Below are 12,500 nucleotides of genomic sequence, written 5' to 3'. Positions count from 1 at the left end.
AAAATACTCTTTAAAACACGAATATCTTCAACTAGAGCCTTTGGAAAGCAGTGACGCCTTCTCTCACAACGACAGTTTCCCAAGGCCAAAGAGACAACAAGCCCGGTTTTCAAGACAGTTTTTTTTCTTTTAGTAAACTAGAAATCTTGCCAGTCTATCGCCTGAACTATTTTTTCAACTAGAGCCTTTGAAAAGTAGTGACGCCTTCTCCTTTCAACTATAGTAGCGAGGTTTTCAAGACAACTTCTTCTTTTACTAAACTGGAAATCTTGCAAGTTTATCATCAGAACCATAAAGATACTCTAAAAAAACACGAGTATCTTCAACTGGAGTCTTTGGAAAGCAGTGACGCCTTCTCTTCTCACAACGACAGTTTTCCAAGGCCACAGAGACAACTAGCCGAGTTTTCAAGATTTTATCCTTTTAGTAAACTGGAAATCTTGACAGTTTATCACCAGAACCATAAAAAAAAAAAAAAAAATACTATAAAAGTTTAAGACAGTTTTTCTTTTAATAAAACTAGAAATATTGCCAATCTATCACCAGAACCGTAAAAATACTCTTAAAAAACACGAGTATCTTCAACTGGAGCCTTCGGAAAGCAGTGACGGTGAGAGCAGAGCGTTTCAGAATACAGGCCAGTGAATGTATGGATGTTATGCACCTGGGGTGATAAAAACAGCGGGAATGGATTGTACAGTATCTCGTAATCTTATCCGTGTATGGTGAATGAATGGTGAGGGGAGGGGAGACATGAGGGGGGAGGGGGAGAGAGGGAGGGAAAATCCGTGGCATGAATAGTGACTGGTGTTTAGTTAGTCCAGAAAATGGTGATAATAATGGTGAAAAAGAGAGTAAATCACAGAGAGAGAGAGAGAGAGAGAGAGAGAGAGAGAGAGAGAGAGACGGAGGCCCTGGGGAGGATGCGCCGAAAACACACCTGGCCAAGCTTGACGGGGTGGAGAGGAGGGCGGAAAGGATCATCTCTATTTTTTTTTTTTTTCACCATGCGGGCTTTTCACGGGAATTTACTGACTAAAGGGGATACCTCCTATCTCAAAGCCCACCCGCTAGGAAACCATTGCCCCGAGTGAGGAAGCCCAACCTACACTCGGACAGGATTCGAACCCGTGCGCTTGAAGACCCTCTGATCCCAAAGCACGCATGGATCCACTGTACCACTGCGGCCCCTTAAGGTAAAAAAGGATCAACCTGAATAGCCCAGCACCCTGCAGAGCTTGCAGCACAGGCGGGACGTGGCAGGACTTACAACTTTATATAAAGTACAACAACGGACCACGGTGCACCTGTAGCAACTCCACTAGCCACTCCACCAAGCAGAAGTAAAGACGAGAGGAGCGGCCAACACTCCCTCAGCCCTGATTATACCACACTCCCACACCACCCACCACTAGACACAGTTTGTGCCTCGGTATGTACATTGTGGAACACCTTTCTAGCAGGGAACAAGTGTCCGGACAGCCTAAGTGTTGAAGTGTCCGGACAGCCCAAGAGTTGAAGTGTCCGGACAGCCCAAGAGTTGAAGTGTCCGGACAGCCCAAGTGTTGAGGTGTCCGGACAGCTCAAGTGTTGAAGTGTCCGGACAGCCCAGGACAGCCTGTTGAAGTGTCCGGACAGCCCAAGTGTTGAAGTGTCCGGACAGCCCAAGTGTTGAAGTGTCCGGACAGCCCAAGTGTTGAAGTGTCCGGACAGCCCAAGTGTTGAAGTGTCCGGACAGCCCAAGTGTTGAAGTGTCCGGACAGCCCAAGTGTTGAAGTGTCCGGACAGCTGTCCGGACAGCCCAAGTGTTGAAGTGTCCGGACAGTGTTGAAGTGTCCGGACAGCCCAAGTGTTGAAGTGTCCGGACAGCCCAAGTGTTGAAGTGTCCGGACAGCCCAAGTGTTGAAGTGTCCGGACAGCCCAAGTGTTGAAGTGTCCGGACAGCCCAAGTGTTGAAGTGTCCGGACAGCCCAAGTGTTGAAGTGTCCGGACAGCCCAAGTGTTGCTGAGTGTTCAAATTGTGTGTGAACGTCTGGTTTACTCAAATGACAGTGACGATACAGACCAGTGACAATACAGAACAGTGACAATACAGAACAGTGACAATACAGGACAGTGACAATACAGAACAGTGACGATACAGAACAGTAACAATACAGAACAGTGACGATACAGAACAGTGACGATACAGAACAGTAACTATACAGAACAGTTACAATACAGAACAGTGACGATACAGAACAGTGACGATACAGAACAGTGACAATACAGAACAGTGACAATACAGAACAGTGACAATACAGAACAGTGACAGAACAGTGACGATACAGAACTGTGACGATACAGAACAGTGACGATACAGAACAGTGACGATACAGAACAGTGACGATACAGAACAGTGACAATACAGAACAGTGACGATACAGAACAGTGACGATACAGAACAGTGACAATACAGAACAGTGACGATACAGAACAGTGACGATACAGAACAGTGACGATACAGAACAGTGACGATACAGAACAGTGACGATACAGAACAGTGACAATACAGAACAGTGACAGAACAGTGACGATGACAGAACAGTGACAATACAGAACAGTGACGATACAGAACAGTGACAATACAGAACAGTGACGATACAGAACAGTGACAATACAGAACAGTGACGATACAGAACAGTGACAATACAGAACAGTGACAATACAGAACAGTGACGATGACGATACAGAACAGTGACAATACAGAACAGTGACGATACAGAACAGTGACGATACAGAACAGTGACGATACAGAACAGTGATAATACAGAACAGTGACAATACAGAACAGTGATAATACAGAACAGTGACGATACAGAACAGTGACGATACAGAACAGTGACGATACAGAACAGTGACGATACAGAACAGTGACAATACAGAACAGTGACAATACAGAACAGTGACGATACAGAACAGTGACGATACAGAACAGTGACAATACAGAACAGTGACGATACAGAACAGTGACGATACAGAACAGTGACAATACAGAACAGTGACGATACAGAACAGTGACAATACAGAACAGTGACAATACAGAACAGTGACGATACAGAACAGTGATAATACAGAACAGTGACAATACAGAACAGTGACGATATAGAACAGTGACGATACAGAACAGTGACAATACAGAACAGTGACAATACAGAACAGTGACGATACAGAACAGTGACAATACAGAACAGTGACGATACAGAACAGTGACAATACAGAACAATGACGATACAGAACAGTGACAATACAGAACAGTGACGATACAGAACAGTGACAATACAGAACAGTGACGATACAGAACAGTGACAATACAGAACAGTGACGATACAGAACAGTGACAATACAGAACAGTGACGATACAGAACAGTGACGATACAGAACAGTGACAATACAGAACAGTGACAATACAGAACAGTGACGATACAGAACAATGACAATACAGAACAGTGACGATACAGAACAGTGACGATACAGAACAGTGACAATACAGAACAGTGACGATACAGAACTGATGAAACTTCAAAACTGTCATCAAATTTTAATTCTCTTGTAATTTAATTCGTAATCTATAACTCATAAGCATAATACTATTTTTGGTTAAACTTTTTATTATTATTATTATTATTATTTATACCATGTGGGCTTTTCATGGGAATTTCTGGGCTAAAGGGGGTACTTTTTTGTGGTACCTCCTATCTCAAAACCCACCCGTTAGAAAACCGTTGCCCCGAGTGAGGAAGCCCAACCTACACTCAGACCGTGGACAGGATTCGAACCCGTGCACTTGGAGACCCCTCGGACCCCAAAGCACGCATGGTTCCACTGTAGGTTAGACAAGATATACTCACAATACATCTTTAACCTGTAAAATGACCAAATACGGTGTAAATAAAAAAAAAAAAGTGAGAGAGAGAGAGAGAGAGAGAGAGAGAGAGAAAATAGAAAGGAAAAAAGTCGGCATACTTTACTTTTCAACAGAGAGAGAGGGGGGGAATCGGCTTATTTTAATTTTGTACAGAGAGAGAGAGAGAGAGAGAGAGAGATTCAAAACAAGAAAGGAAAAAGGTCGTCTTTCTTTACGTGTCTAGAGAGAGAGAGAGAGAGAGAGAGAGAGTTCAGAGAGAGAGAAAAGATCGAAACGTGTCTAGAGAGAGAGAGTTATTTTTTCATCAAATCTCTCTCTCTCTCTCTCTCTCTCTCTCTCTCTCTCTCTCTCTCCATTGTTACCATTATAGCATTTTTATTATGATGGATCAATAGAATTAATGGTCGCTGCTTCTATTTCTTCCATTTTCTTCATGTTTCTTTTTTTTTTACTTACTTTTTCTCATTTTCGTACCAGTTAGTCTCCAAGAATATTCCCTCCTTTCTTCTTCTCCTTCTTCTTCTTCTTCTTCTTCTTCTTCTTCTTCTTCTTCTTCTTTTTCTTCTTCGTCTTCTACTTCCTTTTTTCTCTTTTTCCTTTTTTTTTCTCATTATTCTTCTCTTCTTCTTCTTTCTTATTTTTCTTCATATTCTTCTTCATCTTCTTTTTCTTCCCTTTTCTTTTTCTTTTATTTATTGTTTTTTATTTGGTTATTTATTTATTTATTTATTTATTTATCCATTTCTGTCAGTGATGAGAAGACAGTTTTTTTTTTTTTTCCTTGTTTTCATTTTTTTTTCCTTTCATTAGTTCGTCAAGTCAAGAATGTAACGTGTATTTCCTTTTTTTTTTGTATTTATTTGTTTTTGCATTATTAACTTTTATATTTTGTTATTTTTTTGTGTGTATTTGAATTTCACTTATGAATTTTTTGTCTTTAATTGTTTATATATCAATTTTTTTTCCCCTTTTTATTTCTCTACTGTTATTTTCTTGTCTTTTTGTCTTTTCAATTTATCATGTTTTTTTTTATTTCTCTTTTTCTCTTTTAATATAATTCTTGTTCATTTTTCTACTGATTGATATTTTTTTCTTATTTCTCTCCTAATCATTGTTATTTATTTTTTTTATCTATTTATATTCATTGTTCTTTATACTTCCTGCTCTCCTTCTCTATTCTCTCTCACCATTTTATTTTTTCACTAATTCTGTCTTGTCTCCGCGTCATTAATATATTCTCTTTTTTTCTATTTCTCTTCTCATTATTATTTACTTTTATCTATTTATTTCTACCACTCTATTAGTTGTCCTTTATATTTCCTACTGCAATTTTTATCATTATCCTCCCTCTCCATTTCCGTTTTTCACTAATTCGGTGTTGTCTCCGCGTGGCAGGTCAGTGATGAACGATGACGGGGACGAGAAGGATGACGTCAAGAGGTGAGTTACTGACCAACCAGCAGCCAGGGCTTGGGAGGTGGGCGGGACTGATACACTCCGGGCCACCAACGCAACATTGACTGGTGGACGTGGGAAATTTCCTGCTGATATTTTTTTTAAGGGAAATTTGTTAGAGGGACAGTGGTTAAGGAAAAAAAAATGCAAAAAAAAAAGGATTAAAAAAAAAAAGAATGCCTTTCCCAAAATGTTAAAAAGATTATCCAGATTTGTAAAGGAAAGTGTCATGAAATCTTTCCTCTTAAACGTTCAAGTTACAGGAGGATGGAATTACAGAAGCAGGCAGGGAGTTCCTGAGTGTGCCAGATAAAGGGATGAGTGATTGAGTGCTGGTTAACTCTTGCACTAGAAAGATGGAACGAATGGGAAAGCTAAGTGTGTTGAAACCTCCCTCTTCAATGAGTTCAGGTCACAGGAAGTTGGAAATACAGAAGCAGGCAGGGAGTTCCAGGGTGTATCAGAGAAAGGGATAAATGATTGAGAGTACTGGTTAACTCTTGCATTAAAGAGGTGAACAGTTGAGGGACAGCCTGGAAGATTGTTTCTAGTCTTATATGAAATGAACTTCTTCAGTATTGGGACGCATTTTTACCTTGAATTTTGGATAGGATTAGATGATTTCATTTACTTACATTAGGAAGGATCTGTGGAGGTCAGAAGATTAATGGCATGAGTCTTCACTTTTTTAATCCCCACGAAAGTTTCTGAAGCTATCTAAAATCACCAAATGGTAAGCAACATGAATATGAAAACGTGTCCTGGTACTGAAGAGGTTAAGTTTTTTTTTTTTTTTTTTATTATAGTGAGGAAAATTTGAAGTGTGTTCAGCGTAGAGAAGGGACAAAATATTAATCTGTATTGAGGAATATTGAAGAGAGGATCGATTTAGTTGGATTAGGTTAGCTTGGATGGAGGAATTGAATAGTTTTGAGGTTAGTGAAGATGAGTCGTAAATATGTATCTATGGGAAGGGTTAGTTAAGTGTTAGTGTATATTGAAGAGAGGAAGACAGTCTCAGTTAAGTTTGGTGAAGGAATTGAGTCTTTAGGGAGCCAGTAAATGACACTATAGTAAACAAAAAGATATGAAATAAATTGTTACTGAAAATTAAAGAGAGGACAGTTTCGGTTCAGTTAGGTGAGGTGAGGTTAGGTTAAGTTAAGTGAGATGAGCTCAGGTCAGGTCAGGTGAGGTAAGATTGGGTTAGGTGAGGTGAGGTAAGATTGGACTAGTGGAGGTGAGGTAAGATTGGGTTAGTTGAGGTGAGGTAAGATTGGGTTAGGTTAGGTTAGGTAAGATTGGGTATTTGAGGTGAGGTAAGATTAGACTAGGTGAGGTGAGGTAAGGTAAGATTAGGTGAGGTGAGGTGAGCTAAGACTGGGTTAGGTTAGGTTAGGTGAGGTGAGGTAAGACTTTGTTAGGTTAAGTTAGGTGAGGTGAGATGAATAAATTGTTTTAAGGACCAATGACTGACATATTCAACTCCAAACACAAGATAAAGTGCTAGTGAAGATCAAAGAGAGGACAGTTTATGATAGATCAGGCTATTCATTGAGTGTTTGGTGGCAATAAATGACAGTAATTTCAGTTCAAAGGAAGAAACAAGTGTCAGTGAAGATTAGATAGAAGGCAGGTGTGTGGAGGGCGGTTTTGATTGGTCAGGTGAGGGAGTAGTGTGTGAGGCATTCAGCGACACAACACTCACCTTGCCCCAATGACAGACAAATAGAGATCTTATGTGGCTTCGTCTATTTGTATGTTAGGGAGGATCTTATTTATACTCTCTCTCTCTCTCTCTCTCTCTCTCTCTCTCTCTCTCTCTCTCTCTCTCTCTCTCTCTCTCTCTCTCTCTCTCTCTCTCTCTCTCTCGTTCTTGCTTTTTTACCAATCTGGTGCTTTGACATACATTATTACAAGTCTTATTGCTAATTTATCTCTGTGTTTAGGTGTATCATTCTATCTATCTATGTATCTATCTATTTATCGAAGTGCCGTGTTCCTCCAGACGTTGGCGACCATGAATTGCAAGAGTTATCCAATATTCAAGATCTTTTGCCCCATAATGCAAGAATTAACCAGTTTACAGAATCTCTCATCCCCTAATACAACTAACTAGTTTACACGATCTTTCATTCCTGTGACTGGTAAACTGAGGGAAAGTAAATATTCATCTCCAATTTTTCTGTCCACCTCCCTAATGCAAGAGTTAACCATTTACACAGTCTTTCATCCCTGTCACTGGTAAACTGGAATGAACGTTATTTTATTGTCTTTCATCTCCTGTCACTTGCGAAATACATACAGCTCTTTAATCTCTCCTGGGGTAATTCCCTCGACATTCCATCTCGCATCTCTCTTCATCATTCAACATTTTAAGTATTTCAACCTGCGCCAAAATTTCTTCCTCTCACCACTATTCTGTCCACCTCCTAGTGCAAGAGTTATCCAGTACTCTCAATCCTTCATCCATCCAATTCCTCTCACCGCTATTCTGTCCACCTCCCTAGTGCAAGAGTTATCCAGTACTCTCAATCCTTCATCCCTTTCTCTGGCACACTCTGGAACTCCCTGCCTGCTTCTGTGTTTCCATCTTCCTGTGACCTGAACTCATTGAAGAGGGAGGTTCCAACACACTTATCCCATTCTGTCCACCTCTATAGTGAAAGAGTTAACCAGTATCTCAATCTTTTTACCACTATTCTGTCCTCCTCTTTAATACAGGAATTAACCATTATCCTCAATCTCTCACCACTATTCTGTCCACCTCTCTACTGCAAGAGTTAACCAGTATTCTCAGTCTTTCTCCACTATTCTGTCCACCTCCGTAGTGCAAGAGTTAACCAGTATTTTCAATCTTTCACCAATATTCTGTCCACCTTCCTAGTGCAAGAGTTAACCAGTATTCTCAATCTTTCACCACTATTTTGTCCACCTCTCTAGTGCATGAGTTTTAGGAAGACTGCAGTTCCAATGGGCCATTTTTTCTTATATTTTGTTACCCTTGGCAGCTCTCCCTCTTGCATAAAAAAAAAAAAAAACAGTATTCTCAGTCTTTCACCAGTATTAATCTGTCCACCCCCCTCAGTTATCCATTCCTTTCTCTGGCACACTCTGGAACTCCCTGCCTGCTTCTGTGTTTCCACCTTCCTGTGACATGAACTCATTGAAGAGGGAGGTTTCAACACACTTATCCCATTCTTTTAGCCAACTTTCTCTGACCTGCTGGAGGAATGGCATCTCGGTGTGTCCTTTTGTTTAATAGTTTTTGTTACCCCTAGCCAGATTTCCCCTCTTACATAATAAAAAAATAAATAAAAAAAGCTTCACCCCTCTGCTTTCTATCTTCACCCCAGCACACTAACCGCACACCACCCCCTCTCTCTTACAGAAGGTCCCGCAACCTGTCGGAGAAGAAGAGAAGGGACCAGTTTAACCTCCTCATCAGCGAACTGTCCACCATGGTGTCCTCAAACAACAGAAAGATGGACAAGTCGACGGTTCTTAAGGCCACCATTGCTTTCCTCAAGAACCAGAAGGGTGAGTGAATGAATGAGTGAGTGAATGAAAAAAAAACCATGATTTGAAACCTCTCCCAGCTGCACCTCGCCTCGGCTACTTTTCAAAGGCTCTAGTTGAAGTTACGCGGGTTTTTTAAGGATGTTTTTACGGTTCCAAAGGCCTTGATTGAAGTTATAACATGATTTTAAGAGTGTTTTTATGGTTCCAGAGGCTCTAGTTGAAGTTACACGGGTTTTCAGGGATGTTTTTACGGTTCCAAAGCCTCTAGTTCAAGTTACAAGGGTTTTTTAAGAGTTTTCGCGGTTCTAAAGGCTCTAGTTGAAGTTACATGGGTTATCAAGGATGTTTTTACGGTTCCAAAGCCTTTAGTTGAAGTTATAAGTGATTTTAAGGGTGTCTTTATGGTTCCATTTGAAGTTGTACGGGTTATCAAGGATGTTTTTACGGTTCCAAAGCCTTTAATTGAAGTTATAAGGGATTTTAAAGATGTTTTGTGGTTCCAAAGGCTCTAATTGAAGTTACACTGGTTTTAAAGAGTGTTTTTTCTCGGTTCAGAAGGCTTTCATTGAAGTTACATGGCTTTTTAAAGGCTCTAATTGAAGTTACACGGATTTCTAAGAGTGTTTTTAACGGTTTTAAAGGCTCTAATTGAACTTATACTGTTATTTAAGAGTATTTTTATGGTTTTGAAGGTTCTAGTTGAAGTTGCAAGGGTTTTCAAGGGTGTCTTTATGGTTCCAAAGACTCTAGTTGAAGTTGTACGGATGTTTCAGAGTGTTTACGGTTCCAAAGGCTCTAATTGAAGTTATAAGGATTTTCAAAGGTGTTTTTGCATTTCTAGTGGCAGATTATCATTGTACCTACGTTATTAACAGGGGAAACACTCTTAAGAATCCCGTTAATCATCTCTATGGGCTCTGAAAATTGTCGTAGAGAGAGAGAGAGAGAGAGAGAGAGACAAACCGTGTCGAGATGAGAGGGTGAGACAGATTGGTGTGAACTGAATGTGACAGGTGTTAAGTGTGTAGTAATTAGTGGGTGAGCAGGTGTGGGAAGGTGTGGGAAAGGTGAGATAAGCGCTTCTTCTTCTTCTTCTTCTTCTTCTTCTTCTTCTTCTTCTTCTTCTTCGTGTTCTTGTTCTTCTCCTCCTTCTCTTCTCTTTCTCCTTCTCCTCCTTCTCCTTCTCCTTCTCCTTCTCCTCCTCCTCCTCCTCCTCCTCCTCCTCCTCCTCCTCCTCCTCCTCCTCCTCCTCCTCCTCCTCCTCCTCCTCCTCCTCCTCCTCTCGCAGCCTAAGAAATAAATTTTCAGATCTAGAAACCCTGGCAGCTTTGGAAAATTATCATATTATTGGTATTACAGAGTCTTGGCTCAACTCTGCGAACAGAGACTTTCTTGCTGAATATAACCTGCCAGGCTATGACATGTTCAGCTGCGAGAGACAAGATAGAATAGGAGGCGGTGTATTGCTCTATGTTAAAGCCAGTCTTCAGCCAACCATATTTAAATCCGATAAAATAAACAATATAGACTCAGTCTTCTTACATTTAAGAGTACGTTCTAAGAAAATTGTTATTGGTCTTGTTTATAGGCCTCCGGCTCAAAATATTTCTTCTGATAAAAATTTACAAGATCAAATTACTGAAATAAGTAACAATTTTGATACAGTCATCTGTGGAGACTTCAACTTGCCTGTCAACTCATGGGGAAGTCCACTTAACTCTCGCTCTGGTCAGGACTTGTACAATAGTTTATTAGACTGTTCTCTAAAGCAACACGTTCAACAACCCACACGAGGTGACAACATATTAGATCTTGTTCTTTCAACAAACGACGACTTAATATCAAATGTTAATATTGGTCCTGAATTTAGTAACAGTGATCACAAGATTGTCTCCTTCAACATCAACCTTCAAGTGTATAAAGACAGTGTTAGCAACGAAAAGTTTTCATTTACAAAGAAGGAGATTACGAGAGACTAAAGTTAATTCTTGCTGCAACAGATTGGAATGCCGAACTTGGTGAAAGTAACATTGAAGAATCATGGGCCAAATTTAAATACATTTTAGAAAACGCTGTGAAGTCATGTATTCCAATGCGTAAAAGGCGTCCATGCAAAAGGAACAAACCTAAATGGTGGGCAAACCAAATTGAGTCACAACTACTAAAGAAAAATCGTGCCTTCCGTAAATATCTGACATCTAAGAACGAGGGTGACAAACTTGAATATGACAGACTTCGGCGCGAATCAAAGAAGCTCATTAAACAAAGCAAGAAAAACCTTGAAATGTATATTGCAAGCGTCACCAAATCCAATCCCAAGGAATTTTACAGATATGTTCGGAAGAAAAAAGTTATTACATCCCACATTAACCAGATCTATTTAGACAACGGTAATCTTGCCACTGAAGAAACTCAGATTGCAGACACACTAAATGATTATTTTACTTCAGTCTTTACAAAGGAAAGCATTCACACAGTCCCTGAACCACCCCTTATATTCCATAACATAACCCCATTAATTGTCTGCGATTTTCAAGAAGACGAAATAATTAAAGCAATTGATAAAATGAAAACTGACAAAAGTCCCGGCCCAGACTGTATTGAACTACGTGTCTTGAAAGAAGCTAAATATCAAATATGTAAACCCCTTTCATTGCTATTCACCAAGTCACTTATGTGTGGTAAGGTTCCTAGGGATTGGAAGTTAGCAAACGTAACCCCATACATAAAAAGGCGACAAATCACTCCCATGTAACTACAGACCCATCAGCCTCACATCTGTGGTATGCAAATTAATGGAAACTGTAATTCGCAATAACTTAGTCAACTTTCTAGAAGTAAATGATTTAATCAATGACTCACAGCACGGCTTTCCAAACAGACGTTCTTGTCTGACTAATTTACTTGACTTCTTTAATGATGTTTTCACCACGTACGACGAAACAAAGGCAGTAGATGTTGTGTATCTAGATTTTCAAAAAGCTTTTGACAAAGTTCCCCATAAGCAGCTACTAGGTAAATTGAAGTCACATGGTATAGATGGAATACTTCTCAAATGGCTTGAAGACTGGCTTTCTGAGAGAAAACAGCACGTTGTTTTAAACAGTAAATTTTAAAAATGGCGAGAAGTCTTAAGCGGGATCTGTGCTTGGCCCGGTTCTTTTCCTTATTTATGTTAATGATATCGATGAGGGCCTCACCTGTAAAGTAAGTAAGTTTGCTGATGATACTAAAATAATGAATAAAGTAGTCACGTCGGAGGATAAAAGAAAACTACAATCAGATCTCGACTGCTTAGCGGCCTTAGCCACTTGGTCAGACAAGTGGCAGATGAGCTTCAATGTAGATAAATGTAAAGTGTTGCACATTGGTAGCAATAATGATCATACTAATTATTCAATGAACGGTTCCGAGCTTCTTGAGGTTGATGAGGAAAAAAGACTTAGGCGACATAATTACTTCAGACCTCAAGTCAAGTAAACACTGCTCGGAAGTAGTGAAAACGGCAAACAAACTGGTTGGGTTTATCGGTAGAACTTTTCAATTTAAATCAGAAGGGGTTATTCTCATATTGTTTAATGCACTCGTCCGACCTCATCTTGAGTACTGTGTCCAG

General features: G+C 40.0%; 1 protein-coding gene across 2 annotated transcripts in view; it reads left to right on the top strand.

The window, feature by feature from the left end:
* The window catches only part of LOC123501080 (circadian locomoter output cycles protein kaput-like), an 82,596-nt gene that overhangs the window by 21,322 nt on the left and 48,774 nt on the right, over window positions 1–12,500 (top strand). For both annotated transcript variants that reach the window (XM_045249662.1, XM_045249661.1), the window contains exons 3-4: window positions 5,303–5,347; window positions 8,754–8,902. In XM_045249662.1, the coding sequence (XP_045105597.1) occupies window positions 5,303–5,347; window positions 8,754–8,902 (194 nt within the window). The remainder of the gene's footprint in view (window positions 1–5,302; window positions 5,348–8,753; window positions 8,903–12,500) is intronic.

The sequence above is a fragment of the Portunus trituberculatus genome, chromosome 8 (assembly GCF_017591435.1).
Source record: "Portunus trituberculatus isolate SZX2019 chromosome 8, ASM1759143v1, whole genome shotgun sequence".
Lineage (NCBI taxonomy): Eukaryota > Metazoa > Arthropoda > Malacostraca > Decapoda > Portunidae > Portunus > Portunus trituberculatus.
The sequence above is the reverse complement of the archived record's forward strand: the minus strand, read 5'-3'. Positions and strand labels throughout refer to the sequence as shown.